At 49.4% G+C, this 26,228-nt stretch overlaps 1 protein-coding gene across 1 annotated transcript in view; it reads left to right on the forward strand.

Annotated features, from left to right (window-relative positions):
- The first annotated feature begins 135 nt into the window (after window positions 1–135).
- The window catches only part of LOC142243656 (THAP domain-containing protein 2-like), a 39,358-nt gene continuing 13,265 nt past the window's right edge, over window positions 136–26,228 (forward strand). Inside the window, exons 1-3 of the mRNA XM_075315784.1 lie at window positions 136–257; window positions 5,282–5,372; window positions 25,847–26,042. Coding sequence (XP_075171899.1) covers window positions 5,305–5,372; window positions 25,847–26,042 — 264 coding nt within the window. The 5' untranslated portion in view covers window positions 136–257; window positions 5,282–5,304. The remainder of the gene's footprint in view (window positions 258–5,281; window positions 5,373–25,846; window positions 26,043–26,228) is intronic.

Raw genomic sequence — 26,228 nt, forward strand, 5'->3', positions numbered from 1 at the left:
ACAAAAAAAAAAGGTCTCTTTTCTTTAGAGACGTCACACGTCGCTTTACTCTAAGCTGATTAGCTGTCCTGCTCAGGTGACGTGATCACGCCGGTGACGTCTCGTTTGGGTCTTTTTTTTTAGTTGATCTCGGGCGCCATTTTGGTACACCCTGACCCTGATCCTGCTCCGAGGCTCCCTAAAATGTAACCCCCTTGTGACACTACAGGAGGAAGGCGACTGCGACAAGAAGAGCATAGGAGGCTACAGTGGAGAAGGTGAGTTACCCGGGGTGCGGACGCCATGGCAGGGAGGTGTGTGGCAGTATGTCATGTGTGGCAGGGTACATGGGCATGTTAGGGGCACTGTGCATGGGTGAAGGTAGCGGCCGTGGGTACAGAGGGCTGGGAAGAGTGATCGTGTGCAATGCACCCTACAGGGTTAATATATTATTCACTGCAGATCACCCCTCAGAGATCAGAAATCCAGATCCCACTATTCCATACCATAACCATAGGTCTTACCATCAGGAAATATCTGTTCCTGAGAAAGCTGGGTGCCCCCAGTACAGTCCAGCCCAGGCACAGTATGTCACCCAGCTCTGTTCCTGAGAAAGCTGGGTGCCCCCCAGTACAGTCCAGCTCTGTCACAGTATGTCACTCAGCTCTGTCCCTGAGAAAGCTGGGTGCCCCCAGTACAGTCCAGCCCAGGCACAGTATGTCACCCATCTCTGTTCCTGAGAAAACTGGGTGCCCCCAGTACAGTCCAGCTCTGTCACAGTATGTCACTCAGCTCTGTTCCTGAGAAAGCTGGGTGCCCCCCAGTACAGTCCAGCTCTGTCACAGTATGTCACTCAGCTCTGTCCCTGAGAAAGCTGGGTGCCCCCAGTACAGTCCAGCCCAGGCACAGTATGTCACCCATCTCTGTTCCTGAGAAAGCTGGGTGCCCCCCAGTACAGTCCAGCCCAGGCACAGTATGTCACCCAGCTCTGTCCCTGAGAAAGCTGGGTGCCCCCCAGTACAGTCCAGCCCAGGCACAGTATGTCACCCATCTCTGTTCCTGAGAAAACTGGGTGCCCCCAGTACAGTCCAGCTCTGTCACAGTATGTCACTCAGCTCTGTTCCTGAGAAAGCTGGGTGCCCCCCAGTACAGTCCAGCTCTGTCACAGTATGTCACCCAGCTCTGTTCCTGAGAAAGCTGGGTGCACCCAGTACAGTTCAGCCCAGGCACAGTATGTCACCCAGCTCTGTTCCTGAGAAAGCTGGGTGCCCCCCAATACAGTCCAGCTCAGGCACAGTATGTCACCCAGCTCTATCCCTGAGAAAGCTGGGTGCCCCCCAGTACAGTCCAGCCCAGGCACAGTATGTCACCCAGCTCTGTCCCTGAGAAAGCTGGGTGCCCCCCAGTACAGTCCAGCCCAGGCACAGTATGTCACCCATCTCTGTTCCTGAGAAAGCTGGGTGCCCCCCAGTACAGTCCAGCTCTGTCACAGTATGTCACTCAGCTCTGTTCCTGAGAAAGCTGGGTGCCCCCCAGTACAGTCCAGCTCTGTCACAGTATGTCACCCAGCTCTGTTCCTGAGAAAGCTGGGTGCCCCCAGTACAGTCCAGCCCAGGCACAGTATGTCACCCAGCTCTGTTCCTGAGAAAGCTGGGTGCCCCCCAATACAGTCCAGCTCAGGCACAGTATGTCACCCAGCTCTATCCCTGAGAAAGCTGGGTGCCCCCCAGTACAGTCCAGCCCAGGCACAGTATGTCACCCAGCTCTGTCCCTGAGAAAGCTGGGTGCCCCCCAGTACAGTCCAGCCCAGGCACAGTATGTCACCCATCTCTGTTCCTGAGAAAGCTGGGTGCCCCCCAGTACAGTCCAGCTCAGGCACAGTATGTCACCCAGCTCTGTTCCTGAGAAAGCTGGGTGCCCCCCAATACAGTCCAGCTCAGGCACAGTATGTCACCCAGCTCTATCCCTGAGAAAGCTGGGTGCCTCCCAGTACAGTCCAGCCTAGGCACAGTATGTCACCCATCTCTGTTCCTGAGAAAGCTGGGTGCCCCCCAGTACAGTCCAGCCCAGGCACATTATGTCACCCAGCTCTGTCCCTGAGAAAGCTGGGTGCCCCCCAGTACAGTCCAGCCTAGGCACAGTATGTCACCCATCTCTGTTCCTGAGAAATCTGGGTGCCTCCCAATACAGTCCAGCCCAGGCACAGTATGTCACTCAGCTCTGTCCCTGAGAAAGCTGGGTGCCCCCCAGTACAGTCCAGCCCAGGCACAGTATGTCACTCAGCTCTGTCCCTGAGAAAGCTGGGTGCCCCCCAGTACAGTCCAGCCCAGGCACAGTATGTCACCCAGCTCTGTTCCTGAGAAAGCTGGGTGCCTCCCAGTACAGTCCAGCCTAGGCACAGTATGTCACCCATCTCTGTTCCTGAGAAAGCTGGGTGCCCCCCAGTACAGTCCAGCCCAGGCACAGTATGTCACCCAGCTCTGTCCCTGAGAAAGCTGGGTGCCCCCCAGTACAGTCCAGCCCAGGCACAGTATGTCACCCAGCTCTGTCCCTGAGAAAGCTGGGTGCCCCCCAGTACAGTCCAGCTCAGGCACAGTATGTCACCCATCTCTGTTCCTGAGAAAGCTGGGTGCCCCCCAGTACAGTCCAGCTCAGGCACAGTATGTCACCCTGCTGTGTTCCTGAGAAAGTTTGGTGCCCCCCAGTACAGTCCAGCCCAGGCACAGTATGTCACCCTGCTGTGTTCCTGAGAAAGCTGGGTGCCCCCCAGTACAGTCCAGCTCAGGCACAGTATGTCACCCATCTCTGTTCCTGAGAAAGCTGGGTGCCCCCCAGTACAGTCCAGCTCAGGCACAGTATGTCACCCTGCTGTGTTCCTGAGAAAGTTTGGTGCCCCCCAGTACAGTCCAGCTCCGTCACAGTATATCACCCAGCTCTTTTCCTGAGAAAGCTGGGTGCCCCCCAGTACAGTCCAGCTCAGGCACAGTATGTCACCCATCTCTGTTCCTGAGAAAGCTGGGTGCCCCCCAGTACAGTCCAGCTCAGGCACAGTATGTCACCCTGCTGTGTTCCTGAGAAAGTTTGGTGCCCCCCAGTACAGTCCAGCCCAGGCACAGTATGTCACCCTGCTGTGTTCCTGAGAAAGTTTGGTGCCCCCCTAGCACAGTCCAGCTCCGTCACAGTATGTCACCCAGCTCTGTTCCTGAGAATGCTGGGTGCCCCCCAGTACAGTCCAGCTCAGGCACAGTATATCACCCAGCTCTGTTCCTGAGAAAGCTGGGTGCCCCCAGTACAGTCCAGCCCAGGCACAGTATGTCACCCAGCTCTGTTCCTGAGAATGCTGGGTGTATTCAACAAAAAAATAAATCTTTAGTGACACTAGGAGGGTGCAACCCAGAATGGTGAGATGGCAAACCCTCCCAGGCCGTGCAATACAAGAGGGTCCATAGATGGTCTCATAAGAAGTCGAGTCTTGTAAGTTGTAGATGGAGGCCCCTGTTAGTTTTTCTGTCCGTGCTCAAGAGCTTCAAGATTTTTGATATTTCTAGTGAGTCTCTTTCTGACTGGGCACTCCGCCCTAAGGCCTGGCTGTGTTCATAACCATTATAGCAGGAGCCTAGCTGCCCACACATGGAGGTTTGTAGTACAAATAGTGGCATTTTTCCCAGCTATGGATGTTTTTAACCTAGATAGTGGCATTTAAGTTAGGTTCCCGGATTACAGAGATATACCTTGCATTGCATTCCGGGCTTACATGCATTGGCCAATACATAAACTAAATATCTCTCTTTTGCAGTAATGCAGTGCCATATTTTCCCTAGTACATTTTTGCCTTTTTCAGTGTGCAACTGTTTGCATTTATAGTTACTATGTTTTTTCAGTTAGCACCTGTTCACATTTGTTGGATGTGCGGGTCAGGTTTTTGATATCTCCAAGAGCTTCAAGTGACGCCTCTGAACAGAGCAGTGTATAATGGTAACCAGTTCTTTAGAAGTAATGTGACTTTTCCTTTCCAGTTTTGCTATATCCAGCCTCGCCCCCTGGCCGCCCCCTGTACACACATTCCCTGTCAGTATTCTGCCCAGCACTGACCTGTTATCACTACAGCATTGCAAATAACAGCCCCACATAGGGCTCTGCACCCCACAGACACATATGGCTCTGTGCCGCGCACAGACGTAGGGCTCTGCGCCACACACACACACACACACACACACACACACACACACACGGCGCTCTGTACCGACCCCCCCCCCCACCCCCATAGGGAACACATGTAGAGAATACATACTCGCCCGTCCTCGGTCCCCGCCGCTCCTGCACATTCGCACGCTGTCTGTGCTCTGGCCATATCAGCACAGTAGTGACGTCGCCTCTGTCCTGAACTGTCAGACATAGACTGCACGGACAGTGATGAGAAGCAGCGCTGCGCTCCTTCTCATCAGTGCTTTCAAATATATCGGCATCTGTGATCTGTAATGCTGGTACATTTGAATGTGCGATCCTGAGCAGGGGCCCAGTGCTGGCGCTGACACCACGGCAGCCGCCGCCAGGCCCCTCCCCCAGGTCTCGGACCCCACAGCAGTTCCGGGGGAGGTTGTGGGCAGAGTACGGGGTGCAGGGAAGGGGAGGCGGGGACTCCACGCACTGTACATCCCAGCAGGGCGGCAACATGCTGTTTCCAGATTTGCATGTCAACATGGTCCTGCCCGTGTTGACATGAAATGACCGGAAGCAGCAAAATCGCAGCAGGAGCGGTCACATGACCACTCTGAGCCGGGGGAGAGGGGCTGAAAGCAGGGCAGGTAAGTGCTCACTATCTATTTACCTGCCCCAATGTAGCCCAATAGGGAAATAATAAAAAAAAAAAAGCAAATTAAGCCGGATAACCCCTTTAAGTTTCCTTAACAGAAAAATCTGCAACTGTAAACTGTAAGTCTGCTCATTTTGGCAGGACCAGCTGACCACCAAATGTGTATGGCGGCCTCCTAACAGCAGATGTAAATGGATGTAAGCTGACATTAGTGGACTCTAAATGCCCGTGTAGGCAAGCGAATGGAGAAACGTGCCTGCAATTGCCCAATGACCGAGCATAATGGGATTAAATGCCAAGTGTCAAAGGCTGGAAAGTCCCTTAAAGATCTTGAGCGTCCTTATGTTTTTCTTTGCTGTTGTGAAGTGCTCTGATCTTTATTGTTTTCTTGCAACACAAATGTGATGCATTTGAATTTTCCCAGTTGTGATAAGAAATATAAATATATTCCTTTAGTGTTCAGTATATTTTTTTTCATTTGCCCTGCAGCTTGCTTTATATGGCCTCTAACAATGCCCGCATGTGCTGCTATCAATTGCACAAGCCGACAGACTCGTGGATGTGGAAAGTCATTTCACCGGTATGTGTAACCATTTGGTAACAATGTTATCTTCTTATATTTTAAATTCTTATCTGTTACAGTATGCATCACTTTAAAGGGCACAAAAGTTTAAAGTCGCTCTAAGTGACTGCAGACTTGTGAATCTTCACAGTTCATGCTGTCGGGATTCTCCTGTGCAAGGAGCAGGTGGTCATGTGACGACAATTATGTGGTACACATACACCCGGTTACCTACCGATTGGACGTACATAGCCTCTCTGTGCCATTGAATTGAGCAAGACCGTGCATGTCTAGTTGGAATGTGGTCGGAAGAATGCATATCATATACTTGCAGTCACATGATCACCTGGTCTCGCTGGTGGCACTGGAGATTCCTGATTAAGCGCATGCTGTGAGGATTCTCAAGTCTGCAGTCACATAAAATAACATTCCACAAGCTCCCACAGAGCTCTTTTACTTCTACCTAAACAGCATCTTAAGGCTATGTCCGCACACTGCATCTTTTACTGCGTTTTTGAGGTCACAAAGATGAACCCAAATGCATGCGTTTCCTTCCCCACAAAGTCTGAAATTTCAGTTTTGCTGTCCGCACAGCACATTATTTATTATTAAAGCGCCATTTATTTCATGGCGCTTTACAAATAAAAAGGGTATACATAAAAACTAGTACAACAATCATTACCAGTACAAAACAGACTGGTACAGGAGGATAGAGGACCCTGCTCGCGAGGGCTCACAGTCTACAGGGAATGGGTGAAGGTACAATAGGTGAGGACAGAGCTGGTTGCGCAGTAATGTACTGGTCTGAGGGTTATTGTAGGTTGTAGGCTTGTTGGAAGAGATGGGGTCTTCTGGTTCCTCTTGAAGTTTTCTACAGTAGGGCCTCTTTCACACGTTCGTGAAAAACCACCCACGTTGTGTGTTTTGCCCCCGTCGAGCCATGATTCTGGCCTACGTGTGTTCTCCGTGTGTTATTCGTGATAACACACGGAGAACGGGAACTTTCTGCTCACCTGTCCCTGGCGTTGCTGTCCGTGGTGCTGACCTTCGGTCTCCGATCCTGCCGACTCACCGCTGCTGCAGCTTCCGGCTGCAGTGAAGTGAATATTCAATGAGCAGCGGTCGGAAGCAAGTGACAGCAGCTGCAGAGACAGGAGGGCTGGAGAAGGGTTTTTTTTTCTCTTTTTCAAACACGTGTGTTTTCTCCGGCGCGTGTCACACGGAACACCTCCGTGTGGTCCGTTTGCGTTCCGTGTGACACCTGTGATGCCGGAGAAAAACGGACATGTTGACGTGTGGAGCACACGGACACACATATGCTTCACACGGTTCATGGCAGAACATTGATTTTAATGGGTCTACGTGTGCCCGTGTCTCCGGTACGTGTGAAGGAGGACCAAACGTACCGGAGACAAGGACGTGTGAAAGAGGCCTAGGAGAGAGCCTGATATGCTGGGTTAGAGCGTTCCAGAGTATGGGGGAGGCACGGGAGAAATCTTGTATGCGATTGTGGGAAGAGAAGATAAGAGAGGAGTAAAGAAGGAGATCTTGTGGGTCTGAGGTTGCATGCAGGTAGGTACCGGGAGACTAAAGGCCCCGTCACACACAGAGATAAATCTTTGGCAGATCTGTGGTTGCAGTGAAATCATGGACATATTGTTCCATTTGTACACAGCCACAAACCTGGCACTGATTGCCCACAATTTGACTGCAACCACAGATCTGCCGCAGATTTATCTTTGTATGTGACAGGGCCTTAAGTCACAGATGTAGGGAGGAGACAGGCTGTGGATGGCTTTGTTAGGTCATGGTTAATGTTTTGAACTGGAGTCATTGGGCGATGGGAAGCCAGTGAAGGGATTGGCAGAGTGGCAAGGCTGGGGAATAGCGAGGGGAGAGGTGTGTTAAGCGGACCGCAGAGGCCAGAGTGCATGAGGTTGCAGTAGTCGAGGCGGGAGATGATGAGGGCATGTACTAATGTTTTTGTTGATTCTTGGTTAAAGAAAGCACGTATCCGGGAGATATTTTTGAGTTGTAGTCAGCATGAGTTGAAGAGGGCTTGGATGTGCGGCTTGAAGGATAGAGCAGAGTCGAGGATTTCTCCAAGGCAACAATCTTGTGAGACTGGGGAGAGTGAGCAGCCATCAACTTTGATGGATAGGCTTGGTGGAGGAGTTGAATGAGGAGGAGGAAAGACAATGAATTCTGTTTTGTCCATGTTTAGCTTTAGGAATCGCGCAGAGAAGGAGCATGAAATATCAGACAGACATTGTGGGATTTTGGTTAGTAAGGAGGTAATGTCAGGTCCAGAGAGGTAGATCTGTGTATTATTAACATAGAGATGATACTGAAAGCCGTAGGACTCTGAGCTGTCCCAGGCTGAAGGTGTAGATGGAGAACAGCAGGGGTCCCAGACCTGACATTTGGGGGACACCAATGGATTGAGGCTGAGATGAGGTGGTGTGAGAATGGGAGACGCTGAAACTTCGGTCAGTTGGGTGTGAATAGATGCATGATAGGGCCAAGTCTGTGATGCCGAGAGATGAGAGAATCTGTAGTAGGAGGGAGTGGTCTACTTTGTCGAAGGCGGAGGACAGGTCCAGGAGGACAGAGCAGTGTCGCTTGGCTTTGGCGGTTAGTAGGTCATTGGTGACTTTAGTAAGGCAGTTTCAGTAGAGTGATGCAGTCAGAAGCCAGATTGTAGCTGGTCAAAGAGGAAGCAGGAGGAGAGGTATGAGGACAGTTCAAGATGGTTATGCTGTTCCAGTAGTTTTGAGGCATAGTTGAGAAGTGATATGGGGCGGTAGCTAGACAAATAGAATGGGGGTCAAGGGAGGGCTTTTTTTTTTAACTTTGTTTTATTAACAATTTCAAAGATGGTACAACTGACATTTTCCATATAAAAATAGCTCAGTATATAGATAGTAATATTTGAATATAACAATGAACAGTCATATAAAGTCCATAATATCTTTAGCACTTAAGATAGAACAATGTTATTATCCATACTTCTTATTTGCATATATATCTAATTTTATATTGAGCATAAGAACAGCTATCGATTAGCATGACCATATTTTGAAAACAAGATAGAAAGAGGAATAGAAAAAGGAAGGAAGAAAGAAAGAACAACAACTGCCACATTGCATTATTATATCTCAATATACCATTGGACAGTGTTTCATATCCCAACATCTAACGGGAACCACCATTATCCGCATAATCTCCCTCAAACCTCCGCAAGTGTGTCTGGAGAAGAATTCCACAAACCCCAGATTTTGTTAAATTTTCCCGGGCACCCCCTATTATAATATACCACCCGCTCATAGACTATGGTTGCATTGACTAGTTTAACCCAGGACCGCACAGTTGGATTCGAATCTCCCATCCACCTCAGAGCTATTAATTTCCTAGCCAGAAACAATGCCTCTCTGAGGAATATTGTCATGTAATGATCCCAGGACTCTTCCTCCACCACCCCAAACAGGCATATCAAAGGGTCACACAAAACAGGAATCGACACAATCGATGTCAGCAGAGATGTCACTCCCCGCCAGTACGAAGATATATTGGGACAGCTCCAAATCATATGATATGTATGAAATTTGCCCCTGAGAGATGACACCTCGGGCACTCCGATGTACGAGAACGGCCCATACTAAATAATCGAGTTGGAGTAAGGTATGCCTGGTGGACAATGTAGCATTGAATCAACTTATTATTAACCGACGGGGATACTGCAGTCGGAGATTCCAATATCTCTTCCCATTCCTCTTCCTGTAGAGAGGGAATTAGAGATTTCCATCTATCCTGGGCTGGCAAGGGGTCCGACTCCACCCCCACCGACAACAGGTAAGTGTATATAGTTGAGATTAGGCCTCGAGGTCCTTGTGATTTTAGAATACCTATCATAGGAAGTGATGATATCAATTTCCTCACTCCAATTTTCTGTATGTGGGATTGAATCGCTGTGCGAATCTGCAGGTATCTAAAAAACTGTGATCTTGGAACATTATATTCAATCTGGACTTGTTCAAAGGACTTGAAGGTTGTATTTTCCGGGACAAAAAGATCACCTAATGCACTGACGCTGTGAGTGGCCCAGAATTGCGCCGAGTATGGAAGTGGCTATTCCCCCATAATGGGAGTTCCGCCACCACCCCTTCGAAGTGTACCACCCTCTTGGCTTGTCGCCAGACTAATCTTGCCAACCTGAGGAGGGGTAATTGCCGTGGTGTTCAGTCCATCTGATTCGAGAAAACCCACTAAACAATCAGTCCCAGCCGCGTGTGCCAAGTGACTCTCAGAGTTTGGCAGCTGACATCCAGGCATCCAAGTCTCTAGTGCCCTAAGCTGTCCCGCGAGGTAGTAGAGGAAGAACTCCGGTAAAGCCATCCCTCACAGTCTTTTGGATCTCTGTAAAATGGATAACCGCGGTTTGGGCCTGGATCTCCCCCATATGAAAGAGGTAGTAAGCGAGTTCAACATTGAGAAGAAGGATTTGGGTACTGATATTGCACTATGTTGTAGTGTATAACTAAGCTATGGAAGTAATATCATTTTGATTAAATTTATTCTGCCAACCACTGACAGGGGTAGCTTGCTCCACAAGTTATATTTAAGTTTAACGTGCTCCAGAAGTGGTGTTATACTCGTCTGCAGGTCTAGTGTATGGTCTTTCTGTATGTGTATTCCCAGGTATTTAAAGCTAGTTACCACTTGCAGAGGTGACCTACCCTCCATTGAAATTCCAGACCCATGCATTAATGGCATCAAAGCCGACTTATCGCAGTTGATGCGTAGTCCCGAAAACTCCCCAAATTTATCTATAGTGTCTCTAACCACCGGTAGGGTCTCTTGCACTCGATCTAAGAAGACAACCATGTCATCTGCATACAATCCTATTTGATCTGTGCTGTCGGCTATAGTGATTCCAGTGATCTGTGGATGAGAGCGGATTCTAATTGCCAAAGCTTCAATAACTAGTGAAAACAATGCTGGAGACAGAGGGCATCCCTGTCTTGTGCCCCGATTCAATGAGAAGGGTGTAGACAGTACCATTGACTAGTATCCTGGCTGTCGGGGAGCTATACAACATATGAATCCAATTACTGAATTTAGGCCCAAAGGCGAATCTCTGGAGGCAGGCAAATAAAAATGGCCATTCTACCGAGTCAAATGCCTTGGCCGCGTCCAGCGAGGCCAAGGCCCACTCGTTCTCCTGGACCAGTGTGCTATATTGCACTATGGACTGGACCCGTCTTATATTTATAGAGGTGTTTTTCCCAGGCATAAATCCGGTTTGATCTGGGTGAACTATACTCAATATGACTGAATTAAGCCTGGACGCCAGTATTTTGGTAAAGATCTTGTAATCCACGTTAACTAGGGATATAGGACGGCTATGAACCGCAGTCTAGTGGGTCTTTACCCTCCTTCCTCAGCACGACTATATGTGCTTCGTACAAGGAGGCAGGTAGAGAGTCGCCTGCTGAAAAATGTGAGAAGACCTCTAAAAGAATCGGGGCCAATACGTCACAATATTTACTATAGAATTCTATGGGAAGGCCATCTGGACCCGGAGATTTCCCCCTAGCCATATCCGAGATGGCAGTAATCACTTCATCCAGTGTGATGTCCGCCTCCAGAGACGCCCGTTGTGATCCACTCAAAATGGGAAACTCCAAATCCAACAATTATGTCACGCAACTTTGAACTCCATGAGGATTTCTAGAAGTGTATAGGATTTATAGTATTCACAAAAGTACTCTAAAATATCTTCAGGGGATGTAGCTATTGAGTCATCCATCCTCCGTATACCCAATATTGTATTTGAAGTGTTGTGTTGCCTAACCATATATGCCAATAATTTACTGGATTGATTTCCAAGCTCAAAATATGATTGTCGGGTAAAGAACAATTTGCGTTTGGACTTGGTCTCAGAGTGCTGCATATATAACCTATATGATTGCATCCAGGCCGCCCTATTTCCATCGGTTGGGGCCGATATATATATTGCATCTGAGTCCCTAAGTCTCCCCTCTACTATATCATCCTCAGTTTTAGTCACTCTTTTAAGATACGTTATGGTTGAAGACAAACACCCACTAAGGTAGGCTTTAAGAGTGTCCCACACCAAGTTAATATTCCAGGCTTCCAGGAAAACCTCTATTTGGGTCAGAGTTCTATCACTTTGATCTATTAGTTTCAAACAAAAGGGGTTTAACCTCCAAAAGGGTTTACCAACACCTTGGTTAGTCATCATACTAAGAATCACTGGGCTGTGATCTGATATGCCCCTGACCCTGTGTAACACGTCATCCACCCTGGTTGCAATATTGCTCGACATGTATATTCTCGGGTATTAGGATGCCGGAGTCGCCAAAGGTCAATCCACCTACCTCCCTCTCTGCATTGCTGCAAATCAGTCAAGTGTGTGGCCGAATGTTGTCCCCCTCCATCCATCCGAAACCTGTCCTGCTTCTCATTCATCACAAGATTTAAAATCCCCCCCCCCCCATACATAACACATACGCATCTGGATAATTGAGGGCAAAGCTCAGTGCTTGTTTAAGAATGGAGGTGCGAGCTGGCGGGGGGTTGTAAATGCATAACAGCACATAATCTCTAGCGTTTATAGACGCATATATAAACACAAATCGCCCCTCCGGGTCACGCCTCACCACCTTCACTTCCCAAAGGATATGTCTATGGACCAATAGAGAGACACCCCTGGAGTAGCTGGTGTGGAACACATGTGCCAACCATTGTACCCACGGTTTGTTTACTAGTCTGGCTGTGTCCCGTGTGAGGTGAGTCTCTACCAGTGCCACCAGTTGGGCCTTGACTTGCTTAATTTGGGAGAATATCTTAATACGTTTTTCTTTGTCGCTCTATTGGGAGACCCAGACAATTGGGTGTATAGGCTATGCCTCCGGAGGCCGCACAAAGTATTACACTCAAAAGTGTTAAGCCCCTCCCCTTCTGCCTATACACCCCCCGTGCTCCCACGGGCTCCTCAGTTTTCTGCTTTGTGCGAAGGAGGTCAGACACGCACAGCACAGCTCCACAGATTAGTCAGCAGCAGCTGCTGACTATGTCGGTTGGAAGAAAAGTGGGCCCATATAGGGCCCCCAGCATGCTCCCTTCTCACCCCACTCTTGTCGGCGGTGTTGTTAAGGTTGAGGTATCCATTGCGGGTACGGAGGCTGGAGCCCACATGCTGTTTTCCTTCCCCATCCCCCTCAGGGCTCTGGGCGAAGTGGGATCCTATCGGTCTCCAGGCACTGAGACCGGGCTTCATCCACAACTCCTGTGGAGCCTGCTGGATAGGAGCCGGGTACCGTTCAGGGACATGGCCCTGCTACGTGAAGGTACTCTGTATCCCTGTGGGGACCGCGCACTGCAACACCTCAGCTTTGCTGGGTGTGCTAGTGCACCGGGCCGCGGCGCTGACCGGGTTAAACTGTGCCATTACACACTCAGCGTCGCTGAGTGTGTTTATATGTAGGGGCTACCGCGCTAACCGCCGCTGCCATGGGAAAGTGCGGCGCGGCTGGGACTTGTAGTTCGCCGGGGACTTCGGCGTGTGCCGCGCTTTTACGACGGCCACGCTTATACTCGAGTCCCCGGCTTGCTTGCGGCCTAGTTTCCCTTTCTCCCGCCCTCAGCCCTGACAGGCAGGGGGAAGGGCGGGACGCTGCAGGGAACGAGCAGCACTGAGGGCTGGAGCATGATTTCCATACTCCACCCCCCTCACTGTGCACAGTGTGAGCACCTCGGCCACGACCACGGCTCCCTCCTCTCGTCAGGACGCCGCAGCCATTCCTGTCAGCTCCTCCGACGCTGCAGAGGGGGACAAAGTCTGTGAGACCCAGACACGGTCTCTGGTGGCCTCATAACCGCTTTTAGGCGGATGGTAAGCAGCACATGTGGTGCTAGCCCCATGGTGCTGTAGTGTATTGATACATTATTTGTTTATAGTATATATTTCACACTGTATGAGCACAGTTCATTCTGGCTATATACCCTATTGTGTTACTCAGGGAAAACAATAGCATGGCGCCCACAAAAGGCAGGGGTGCCAAAACACAGGCTTATTATGCTGCCTGCGCTGCTGTACGACCCAGCTGCCGGCAGGTCCCATTGACCCTCATTGTGTGCAATGTTCGACCCCGGTGACACTTCTTCAGCCAGGGCCTCTGCTAAGAGGGGCCCAGGGGGAGCCACCTGTTGACACTGTCCTAGTGATGGGGACGGAGTTTGCGAAACTCTCTGAGACTATGGCTAAGATACTAGAAGCCTTGCAGTCCAGGCCGGTATCAAAGCAAACGGACTCTGTTGAATCATTGTTCCCTGGCCCCCCTCAGTTGGACCAACAATGTCCTCCCGGGGTATCTCATACATCCCAGGCTGAGGGTTCTGACTTAGACCCCAGCCCCAGACCGACTAAGCGGGCTCGCTTAGAATTTCCCTCAACATCATATTGTTCAGGGTCTCAGCGGGGGGAATCTCTGGTTGATGATGCGGAGACAACTGTTCAGGATTCTGATCCTGAGGGCGCTCTCAATCTTAATACTCCAGACGGGGACGCCATAGTGAACGTTCTTATTGCGTCCATCGATCAAATGCTGGATATTTCTCCCTCAGCTCCTCCGGCGGAGGAGTCAGCTTCTCATACACCGAGTATGTTTCTAGACCACTCTGATTTCAGAGAGGCAGTCCAGAATCATCATGCTTGTCCAGATAAGCGTTTTTTCTAAGCGCCTTAAGGATACACGTTATCTTTTTCCCCCTGACGTGGTTAAAGGTTGGACTCAGTGTCCCAAAGTGGATCCCCCAATCTCCAGACTGGCGGCTAGATCCATAATTGCAGTGGAAGAGAGGGCCTCGCTCAAAGATGCCACTGACAGGCAGATGGAGCTCTGGTTGAAATCCATCTATGAAGCTATCGGAGCTTCTTTTGCCCCAGCATTCGCAGCCGTATGGGCGCTACAAGCTATATCAGCAGGTCAAGCGCAAATTGAAGCAGCCACATGCACGGCCGCACCACAAGTGGCATCCATTACCACCCAGACCTCGGCAATTGCGTCTTACGCTATTATTGCTGTCCTGGACTCTGCGAGCCGTACGGCGGTCGCGGCCGCCAATTCGGTGGTACTCCGCAGGGCCTTGTGGCTACGGGAATGGAAGGCAGATTCTGCTTCTAACAAAGCGCTTAACCAGTTTGCCAATTTCTGGCGACAGGCTGTTTGGCGAGCGTCTGGATGAAATCATCAAACAATCCAAGGGAAAGGATACATCCTTACCCCGGCCCAAACAGAACATACCCCAACAGAGGAGAGGGCAGTCGAGGTTTCGGTCCTTTCAGGGCGCGGGCAGGTCCCAATTCTCCTCGTCCAAAAGGTCTCAGAAAGAACAAAGGAACTCTGATGCATGGCGGTCTAAGTCACGTCCTTAAAAGGCCACCGGAGGCGCCGCTAACAAAGCGGCTTCCTCATGACTTTCGACCTCCTCTAGTAGCATCCTCGGTCGGTGGCAGGCTCTCCCGCTTTTGCGACACCTGGCTGCCACAAATAAAAGACCGCTGGGTGAGAGACATTCTGTCTCACGGTTACAAGATAGAGTTCACCTATCGTCCCCCGACTAGATTCTTCAGGTCATCCCCGCCTCCCTAGCGAGCCGAGGCTCTTCTGCAGGCGCTGCGCACTCTGAAGGCAGAAGGAGTGGTGATCCCGGTTCTTCTTCAGCAAACTGAGCCACGGTTTTTACTCCAACTTGTTTGTGGTCCCAAAGGAGGACGGGTCTTTCTGCCCGGTCCTGGACCTGAAACTGCTCAACAAACATGTAAAAAACCAGACGGTTCAGGATGGAATCCCTCCGCTCCGTCATCGCCTCAATGTCCCAAGGAGATTTCCTTGCATCGATCGATATCAAAGATGCTTATCTCCACGTACCGATAGCTCCAGAGCACCAGCGCTTCTTGCGCTTCGCCATAGGAAACGTACACCTGCAATTCGTGGCACTGCCGTTCGGCCTGGCAACAGCCCCACGGGTTTTTACCAAGGTTATGGCTACTGTAGTAGCGCTCCTACACTCGCAGGGTCACTCGGTGATCCCGTACTTGGATGCTGATCAAGACACCCTCTCAAGAGGCATGCCAACGCAGCCTCGACGCTTCCCTGGAGACTCTCCAGGGTTTCGGGTGGATCATCAATTCTCCAAAGTCAAATCTGACACCAGCCTAATCGCTGACATATCTTGGCATGGAGTTTCATACCCTCTCAGCGATAGTGAAGCTTCCGCTAATCAAGCAGTAGTCACTACAGAAAGGGGTACAATCTCTCCTTCAAGGCCAGTCACACCCCTTGAGGCGCCTCATGCACTTCCTGGGGAAGATGGTGGCAGCAATGGAGGCAGTCCCTTTCGCGCAGTTTCACCTGCGTCCCCTTCAATGGGACATCCTACGTAAATGGGACAGGAAGCCGACGTCCCTCGACAGGACCGTCTCCCTCTCTCAGGCGACCAAAGCTTCCCTTCGGTGGTGGCTTCTTCCCACTTCATTATCGAAGGGGAAATCCTTCCTACCCCCATCCTGGGAAGTAGTCACGACGGACGCGAGTCTGTCAGGGTGGGGAGCGGTTTTTTCTCCACCACAGGGCTCAGGGTACGTGGACCCAGCAAGAGTCCTCGCTTCAGATCAACGTTCTGGAAATACGGGCAGTGTATCTTGCCCAGAAAGCGTTCCAGCAGTGGCTGGAGGGCAAGCAGAACCGAATTCAGTCGGACAATTCCACAGCGGTGGCATACATCAACCACCAAGGCGGCACACGCAGCCGGCAAGCCTTCCAGGAATTCCGGCGGATTTTGATGTGGGTGGAAGCCACGGCATCCACCATATCCGCAGTCCACATCCCAGGCGTGGAAAACTGGGAAGCAGATTATCTCAGATGCCGGGGCATGGACGCAGGGGAATGGTCCCTTCACCCGGACGTGTTTCAGGAGATCTGTTGCTGCTGGGGGGTGCCGGTCGTCGACCTCATGGCGTCCCGGCACAACAACAAGGTACCAATGTTCATGGCACGGTCTCAAGATCCCAGAGCTCTGGCGGCAGACGCCTTAGTTCAGGATTGGTCGCAGTTTCAGCTCCCTTATGTGTTTCCTCCGCTGGCACTGTTGCCCAGAGTGTTACGCAAGATCAGGACCGACTGCCGCCGCGCAATCCTCGTCGCTCCAGACTGGCCAAGGAGGTCGTGGTACCCGGATCTGTGGCATCTCACGGTCGGCCAACCGTGGGCACTACCAGACCGACCAGACTTGCTATCTCAAGGGCCGTTTTTCCATCTGAATTCTGCGGCTCTCAACCTGGCTGTGTGGCCATTGAGTCCTGGATCCTAGCGTCTTCAGGGTTATCTCAAGACGTCATTGCCACTATGAGACAAGCTAAGAAATCGACGTCCGCCAAGAACTACCACAGGACGTGGAAAATTTTCCTGTCGTGGTGCTCTGCTCAGGGTATTTCTCCCTGGCCTTTTGCCTTGCCCACTTTTCTGTCCTTCCTTCAATCTGGACTGGAAAAGGGTTTGTCGCTCGGCTCCCTTAAGGGACAAGTCTCAGCGCCCTCTGTGTTTTTTCCAGAAGCGCCTAGCCAGGCTTCCACAGGTACGCACGTTCCTGCAGGGGGTTTGTCACATCGTCCCTCCTTACGAGCGGCCGTTAGAACCCTGGGATCTGAACAGGGTGCTGATGGTTCTTCAGAAACCACCATTCGAGCCAATGAGGGATATTTCTCTCTCACGCCTTTCGCAGAAAGTGGTTTTTCTAGTAGCAGTCACTTCACTTCGGAGAGTGTCTGAGCTAGCAGCATTGTCGTGCAAAGCCCCTTTCCTGGTGTTTCACCAGGACAAGGTGGTTCTACGTCCGGTTCCGGATTTTCTCCCTAAGGTGGTATCCTCCTTTCATCTCAATCAGGATATTTCCTTACCTTCTTTTTATCCTCATCCAGTTCACCAATGTGAAAAGGATTTACACTTGTTAGATTTGATGAGAGCACTCAGACTCTATATTTCTCGTACGGCGCCCCTGCGCCGCTCGGATGCACTCTTTGTCCTTGTCGCTGGCCAGCGTAAAGGGTCACAGGCTTCCAAATCAACCCTGGCTCGGTGGTTCAAGGAGCCAATTATCGAAGCTTACCGTTCGGCTGGGCTTCCGGTTCTCTCAGGGCTGAAGGCCCATTCTACCAGAGCCGTGGGCGCGTCCTGGGCTTTGAGGCACCAGGCTACGGCTCAGCAGGTGTGTCAGGCGGCTACCGGGTCGAGCCTGCACACTTTCACGAAGCACTATCAGGTGCATACCTATGATTCGGCGGATGCCAGCCTAGGTAGACGAGTACTTCAGGCGGCGGTTGCCCACCTGTAGGAAAGGGCCGTTTTACGGCTCTCTTACGAGGTATTATTTTGCCCACCCAGGGACTGCTTTTGGACGTCCCAATTGTCTGGGTCTCCCAATAGAGCGACAAAGAAGAAGGGAATTTTGTTTACTTACCGTAAATTCCTTTTCTTCTAGCTCTAATTGGGAGACCCAGCACCCGCCCCTGTTTTTTTGTGTACACATGTTGTTCATGTTGAATGGTTTCAGTTCTCCGATATTCCTTCGGATTGAAGTTACTTTAACCAGTTTATAATTCTTTTTCCTCCTTCTTGCTTTTGCACCAAAACTGAGGAGCCCGTGGGAGCACGGGGGGTGTATAGGCAGAAGGGGAGGGGCTTAACACTTTTGAGTGTAATACTTTGTGCGGCCTCCGGAGGCATAGCCTATACACCCAATTGTCTGGGTCTCCCAATTAGAGCTAGAAGAAAAGGAATTTACGGTAAGTAAACAAAATTCCCTTCTTTGGGCGATTTAAGGCCTCTGACATTCCAGGTCATAAATATCAGCTCTGACCCCCATATCACATAGATCTTTTTATAGAACCAGGATCCCAGGTATAAGAAGCTTTCTGCCCTGCAATTAAGTGTGGTTAACCCTCCAACAGTAATAAGCCTGTCCCTGCAAAGAAATAAAGTTTAATGCTATTGCAGCTGTAAACCTAAAGAACCAATATCGAACATCAGGACCTTTCCGATAAGTCCTGTAAAACATTTCAAACATCAATGGGGATACCACCACTGAATACAGTGTCCTGTTATAGGTGGTATAAAGGTGCACAAGATAGGGCTCCCATTTCACAAGAACCAATTCCTCCATCACTCGAGGCACGAGGAAGTCCCATCTGTCTCCAAAGGGGGCTTCAAGGAACCATGGAAGAAGTGGGTCGCCAGGGGGCACAAAAAATGTCACCTAGGAAAGTAATCTCATTGCTTCTGCCCCTTAGGTTTCGGGTGTTCCTGCAGCCAGTCCTCAGCCTCAGCAGGTGTAGTAAAAAACAGAGACGACCCTTCATGCACTATGCGGAGCCGGGCAGGGTACAGCATAGAGTAGCTGATGTTCCGCTCCCTTAATTTCTTCTTCACCTCCATGAAGTGGGCCCTCTGTTTCTGAAGGTCCACCGAAAAATCCGGAAAGATCGAGAGCGCAGCATTATTAAACTTGAGTGGGCTCTTCTGTCGGGCCAGACGGAGTGCTGTCTCTCTATCTCTGTAGTTGAGCATCCTTGCTAAAAAGGGACGTGGTGGCGCGCCTGGAATAAGAGGCCTCGTTGGAACTCTGTGCGCCCTCTCCACCGCAAATATTGAGGAGAACTCATCTCCGAGATTAGATTTCAGTCATTTCTCCAGGAATTGTTCCGGAAGCTGACCTTCCGAGCGCTCTGGCAGTCCTATGATTCGTATATTGTTTCGACGCATGCGGTTCTCCAGATCGTCTGCTTTCTGGCGCCATGCATTTGCCGATCTGGCCATTGTGGTCATTTTTGTTTTGAGTGTTACAGTTTGATCCTCCAGTTCAGACACTCGCGTCTCGACTTCCGCTGCTCGGGCCCTCAGGGATTGCATGTCCTGACGCAGGAGGCCCACCTCTGAATGTACCTCCTTAATCTTCCCTGTGAGGGAGCTGTTGTTTGTAGAAATTGCTTGTAGAAGCTGTTCATACACCTGCCTCAGGGTTAAATCATCTTGATCCTCTGACCCGTCATCCAATAGTGCCTGACCTTTTGGGGTGGCATTTCTCTTGGCTTTAGGGGCATCTGCCTGACCACCCCTTGCGAGCTCCTTAAGTTTGTCAATAGCTCCACTTTGTTTAGGGGGACTCATATTGATACACTGGGGATTTGCTGATTCTGCACCCCTCTCTTATTGTGCCCCCGTGTGTCTGAATCTGTGCCTTTTATAATGTATATTTAGTAATGTCTGTCTCCACTTCCTCACCACGTCCAGAGAGCCAGAAAACAGCCACTTATAGGGTGGATAATAAGAATGAAGGGAGTCCCAGGGCAGCACAGCACTCAGGGTGTATTTATCAGGATGATGCAGGCCTGCGCAGCGTGGGGACTTCAATATGTGCCACTTATTTGTTCTCCTGTGTCAGGGAGAATCTGCAGGGCCTGTGTTTCAAGGCACACACTCCAGACCCTCCAGCACTCTATGGGTTAAAGTCTCCTACACAGCCGCCGGCCCCTTAATGGGCTGCTGCACACTGACTGCCAGTTACACAGCTAAGGGATTAGCTCCCTGTGCTCACCACTCCAGGGTCTTCACCTCTGGCCATAAATCTGTCACTCCTGACTGCTCTCCAGAGTCATGCTCTGCTGGTCACTGTGAATGCAGGTTGTAGGGAAGATGGCTGCTGCTCCACACTCTCCAGCCTCAGGAGATCCAGCAACGCCGTGCAAGAGTCAGGGAATAGCTCCAGTGGGAATCGCCAGCCTCCAGATGGTGTCTCCTGTCACAGCAGCAGGTCAGTGAGTAAATGGGTCAGGTAACTGAGTGTAAATGGCCAGGATAAGATCAGGATTATAGGAGCTCTCTTCCCATGCGTCCTCTCTGGTCAGCTACATCGCCCCGCCCCCCAAGGGAGGACTTTTTGAGGATGGGTGTGATCGAAGCATGTTTAAAGCATGAAGGGAATACACCAGTTGATAGTGATGGGTTGAAGAGATGGGTTAGGGTCGGGATGAGTACTGCGGTGATGTTGGGGATGAGGTGCGACGGTAGCAGGTCAAGTGCACAGGTGGTTACATGTGATCTTGAGAGTGGATTGGAAAGATGATCTTCTGTCATGGTGGAGAAGCTGGAATTGGAGGAAGAGGGCTGAGTAGCTATGAGGAGGAGCTGTGGGGATTGTGGGCCAAGGCTTGCTCTGATGTTATCAATCTGCTTGAACAAAGTTTTCAGCTAAGATAAGAGGAGAGGGAGGTGGTGCTGGGGGATGTTGGAGAGAATTGAAAGTGTTTAATAGCTGTTTAGGGTTGTGAGATAGAGAGGATATGACGGATGAAAAGTAGGTATGTTTTGAAGCAGTGAGTGCAGACTTGATAGTTGTGAGGGACTTTTTTTTTTTTTTTATAAGCAGCGAAGTACTCAGTGGAATGAGACCTCTTCCATCTTCGATCAGCAATTTTGGAAGCCCGTCTCAGTTCTTTAGTTTGTGCGAGTTTTGGTATGTGTGAGGGGGCGGCCGATTCAAGTATATCTTTTTTGCTGCATTTTTTTTGAAGATGCGGCCAAGATGCAGCATATCAATTATTTTTGTGTTTTGTCCCTGTGTTTCGGAGGACTGGCATATCAATCCCCCGCCGACTCTGGGTCGGCAGGGTACTCATCCCTGGTATCTGGCCAGACGCTGATTCCCCCCCCCCCCCCCCATATAAAGTCTATGGAGATCCAGAGTTCAGCACAAAGGGGTAGGAGCAAGCGCTTCATGCTTACCAAATTACCAGCGCATCTGTCGCATTGCTCCCATGGCAGGTCATTCACTTCCTGGGCCGCTCATTACCTTAATTGAATATGCACTGCTTCCCCCACCCACCGGTGTCTGTGATTGGTTGCAGTCAGATGAGCCCCCACCCTGAGTGACAGCGTGTCTGACTGCAAACAATCACAGATGCCGATGGGCGGGTCTATATCTTACAGTAAAATAAATAAATAAAAATGGCGTAGGGTCCCCCATATTATGATGCACAGCTAAAGCCCGACAGCTGTGGGCTGGTATTCTCTGGATGTGGATACCCATGGTTATTGGGCGCCCCCCAGCCTAAAAATATCAGCCTCCAGCCACCCGGAGTTGCCGCATCCATAGGATGTGACAGTCCCGGCACTTTCGTATTCCTAGGACGCGACAGTCCTGGCACTTTACCCGGCTCTTCCCGATTTGCCGTGGTGTGGTGGCAATCTGGGTAATACCGGTAGGAGTTAATTGCAGCCCTCAGCTGCCACTAACTCCTAAATTAGTGATAGGGGGTGTCTCATAGACCCTCCCCATCACTAATCTGTAAGTGAAAAGAAGTAAACACAAACACCGAAATAATGCTTTATTTGGAATAAAACACAACAAAGCCACCCTCTTTCACCACTTTATTAACCTCCAATACACCCCTGCAGGTCTGACGTAATCCACACAAGGTCCCAAGACGCTTCCAACACTGATACATCTGACGCTCACAGCGAGCGCCATAGAACATGACTGCCCTCTATGAGCTCCACGCAGCAACTGAAGTGAGCCGCGCGACCCGTGGGAACTTCAAGCAGGTTAGCCACAGCTGGAGTCCTGCACCTGTGGCCGCAAATCGCCCAAGTGACGTCACCGCTGATCTTTAGTCACTAGGGTGGTTTGCGGTCTCAGGTGGAAGACACCAGCTAACCTGAGTGATGTCACCACTGATCGTGCAACTCACTTCAGTTGCTGCGGGGAGATCCCAGCGGGCAGTCATGTTCTATGGCGCTTGCTGTGAGCTTCAGATGTAGCAGTGCTGGAAGCGTCATGGGACCTCGTGTGGATTACGTCAGACCTGGGGTTAATAAAGTGGTGAAAGAGGGTGTTTGTTTTGCCTTTTTTATTTCAAATAAAGAATTTTTTTGGGTGTTTTTGTTTTTTTATTTACTTTCACTTACAGATTAATGATGGGGGAGTCTCATAGATGCCTGCCATCACTAATCTAGGTCTTAGCAGCAGCTGTGGACTGCCGTTACCTCCTTATTACTCCAATTGCCACTGCACCAGTACAACGTGAAGAGCTGGGTCCTGCGCCAGAATTGGCACATCTTATGGTTGGGCCACTTGTTAGGCTGGAAAGGGCCAAATAACCATGGCCCTTCCCATCCTAATAATATCAGCCTCAGTTGTCTGCTGTACCTTGGCTGGTTTTAGAAAAATGAGGGACCCCATGTCTTTCTTTTTTTTTTTTAAAAAAAAAAAAAAAAAAAAAAAGCATGGGATCCCCTCTGTTTTTCATAATTAGTCAAGGTACAGCAGAAAGCTGAGGGTCGCAGCCTGCAGCTGCTGCTGTTCCTGTGCTGGATATGAAAAACGGGGGCCACCACACGTCACGTTTTAACAGAGAATAATTTAAAAAAAACAGCTCTCAAAGCTAACCATCATTCTATCTATTCTACGTTATTTTTATCTATTCTATCCTAGCTATCAATTAACCTATCTTATCATATTTTGTTTCTCCTTTACAAAACACATTAACAAAAATGCAGCAAAATGTGTTTTTGGGCCACAAGTTACATTTTCTGTGACCACAGGAAAAATATGCACTCAGAAAAAAAGATGCAGTATGCATGCATTTTTGGTGCGTTTTTTGAGGTCACAAAGATGCACCCAAATACTTGAATTTTCTTTCCCCAGCAAAGTCTTACATTTTTATTTTGCTGTCCGCACAGTGCATCTTTTTTTGGCTGCACTTTTAAAGATGCAGCATGTCAATTCCTTTTGCATTTTGTCCCTGCGTTTAGGAGGACTGGCAGATCCATCTCCTGCTGACTCAGGGTCGGCGAGGGATTGATCCATGGTATCTGCCCAGATGCCAGTCCCTATATAAAGTCTATGAGGACTAGAATCTGGCACAGGGGTAGAAGCAAGTACTTCATACTTACCAGTTCCAAGGAACGGCTGTCACACTACTCCCGTGGCCTCTCATTCTTCTTCCTGAGCCACGCATACATTATGCTCATACATATTCACTGCTTCCCCTGCCCACCGGCGTCTGTGATTGGTTGGACACAAACGAGCCCCCACGCTGACTGCGTGGCTGAGGCTTCCAATCACAGATGCCAGTGGGCGGGTCTATATCGTACAGTAAAATAAATAAAAAATTGTCATAGGCTCCCCCCATATTATAACAGCACAGATAAAGCCCTACAGCTGGGGCTGGTATTTTCAGGCTGGGGATACCCATGGTTATTGGGCACCCCCCAGCCTAAAAATATCAGCCTGCAGCCACTCGGAATTGTCGCATCCATTAGATGCGACAGTCCCGGCACTTTACCCGGCTCATCCTGATTGTCCTGATGCAGTGGCAATCGGGGCAATAAGGAGTTAATGGAAGCCCACAGCATCCACTAAGTCTTGGATTAGTAATGGCAGGCATCTGACACACCCATCACTAATCTGTAAGTGGAAAAAAAAACTATCACCGGAAAAAATCCTTTATTTGAAATAAAAACACACAAAAAGCACCCTGTTTCACCCCTTTATTAACACCAAAAACACCCCTGCAGGTCCATCGTAATCTATACAAGGTCCCATGACAATTCCACCACTGCTACATCTGAAGTTTACAGTGAGTGAGCCGCTGCCTGAACCTCATAGTGGACAGCCATGTTCTTTGGCGCTCGCTGTGAGCTGCAGATGTAGCAGTGATGGAAGCGTCATGGGATATCTTGTGGATTACGTCGGACCCGCAGAGGTGTTTTTTGAGTTAATAAAGTGGTGAAAGAAAGTCCTTTTTTTTTGTCTTTTATTTCAAATAACGGATTTTTTGGGTGTTTGTGTTTTATTTACTTTCAGTTACAGAGTAGTAATGGGTTGTCTCATACACTCCTACCATTACTAATCTAGGGCTTAATGGCCACCCACAGCTGCAACTAACTCCTTATTACCCTGATCACCACTGCACCAGGGCAACAGGAATAGCCGGGTTCAGCGTCTGAATTGGCGCATCTAATGGATGAGCCACTTCTGAGGCGGCTGCAGGCTGCTATTGTAAAGGGTGCTTTACACACTGCAACATCGCCAGCGATAGCTAGCGATGTCGTGCGCGATAGCACCCGCCCCAGTCGTTTGTGCGACATTTGGTGACATTTGCAGCCGTAGTGAACATTATCGCTACGGCAGCGTCACACGCACATACCTTTTCAGCGATGTCGCTGTGATCGCCGAACAATCCCTCCTTCAAGGGGGAGGTGCGTTCGACGTCATAGCGACGCCACTGCGGCGTCACTAAGCGGCCGCCCAATAGCAGAGGAAGGGAGGAGATGAGCGGCCGGAACATGCCGCCCACGTCCTTCCTTCCTCATTGCCGGTGGACGGCGGGAAAGGAGATGTTCGTCGTTCCTGCGGTGTCACACGTAGCGATGTGTGATGCCGCAGGAACGACGAACAACTTCGCTACTGACCAAACAACGATTTTTGGTAAATGAACGACGTGTTACAGACCAACGATTTTTTAACTCTTTTGTGATCGTTTAAGGTCGCTCCTAGGTGTCACATGCTGCGATGTCGCTAATGACGCCGGATGTGCGTCACAAACACCATGACCCCGACGATATATATTGTTAGCGATGTCGCAGCGTGTAAATTGCCCTTTAGGCTGGAAAGGGCCAAATAGTCATGGCCCTTCCCACCCTAATAATATCAGCCCCCAGTTGTCTGCTGTACTTTGGCTGGTTTTAGAAAAATGAGGGGGACCCCACTTCTTCTTTTTTTCTTTTTTTTTTTTTTAACCAGAAAATTATTTAAAAAAAAAAAACAACTGGCCAAGCTAACGATCTATCAAGCTATTCTGTTAATTCATTCTATCCGTTCTTTATTATTTATTCTATATGTTCTTCCTTTCTATCTATTCTAGCTATTTTTCAATTATCCTATCATCATATATATTTTTTTTTTCTCCTGCTTAAAAAATGAATTAACAAAAACGCAGCAGAACATCATGCGTTTTTGGGCCACAAACTGCGTTTTCTGTGATCTCAGGAAAAAAGATGCACTCAGAAAAAAATGCAGCATGCGGACATACCCTACGGCGGTTACATAGTTATATTACTGTCACAAAATTTTAACATTGGCAACAAAAAATGATCTTCAAATCCTACCGTAAATTATTACCTTACAATTGTCCATTATTTTAGGTCTCGCGATTTCTACATGGCCTTCACACTGCGTGATACCGACTCCCACAGTTTTCTCCCAGACCTCTTATCATACGCCTTTTTGTGTTAAAGAAATTCTTCAGACACCGCTGCCGATTGTGTAAAACCAGAAACTGACTAAATACTTTTTTTTCCCCACTGTATATGTAATATTTTACTAATAATAATAATAATTATTTTTAAAAGGTTTCCCCATGGACGACCAGAAATTCTGAAAATGTGGGTAACAAACATGCGACGGGACACCTTTAAACCATCTTGTAAAGCAGTGCTGTGCTCTGACCATTTTGAGGAATTCTGCTTTGACCGGACTGGTCAGACCATTCGGCTGAGGGTGGATGCTGTGCCAACGGTGTTTACTTTTCCTTGGAAAATAAGAAAAGTATGTAAATATTTTATTTTTTTGGTTATTGCACCAAACAATGTAAATCCAAGACAGCTGAAATTGAAAAAACAACTGTACAATGAGACTAAAAATGAATGGGGTCCTTGCCGAGTAGCCTACAATGTAAATAAAGTCCAAGGAGTGACACAATAGGTACATGGGTTTGTGTCGGTAACTGTCCCT

Source organism: Anomaloglossus baeobatrachus, chromosome 1, assembly GCF_048569485.1.
Source record: "Anomaloglossus baeobatrachus isolate aAnoBae1 chromosome 1, aAnoBae1.hap1, whole genome shotgun sequence".
Classification (NCBI taxonomy): Eukaryota; Metazoa; Chordata; class Amphibia; order Anura; family Aromobatidae; genus Anomaloglossus; species Anomaloglossus baeobatrachus.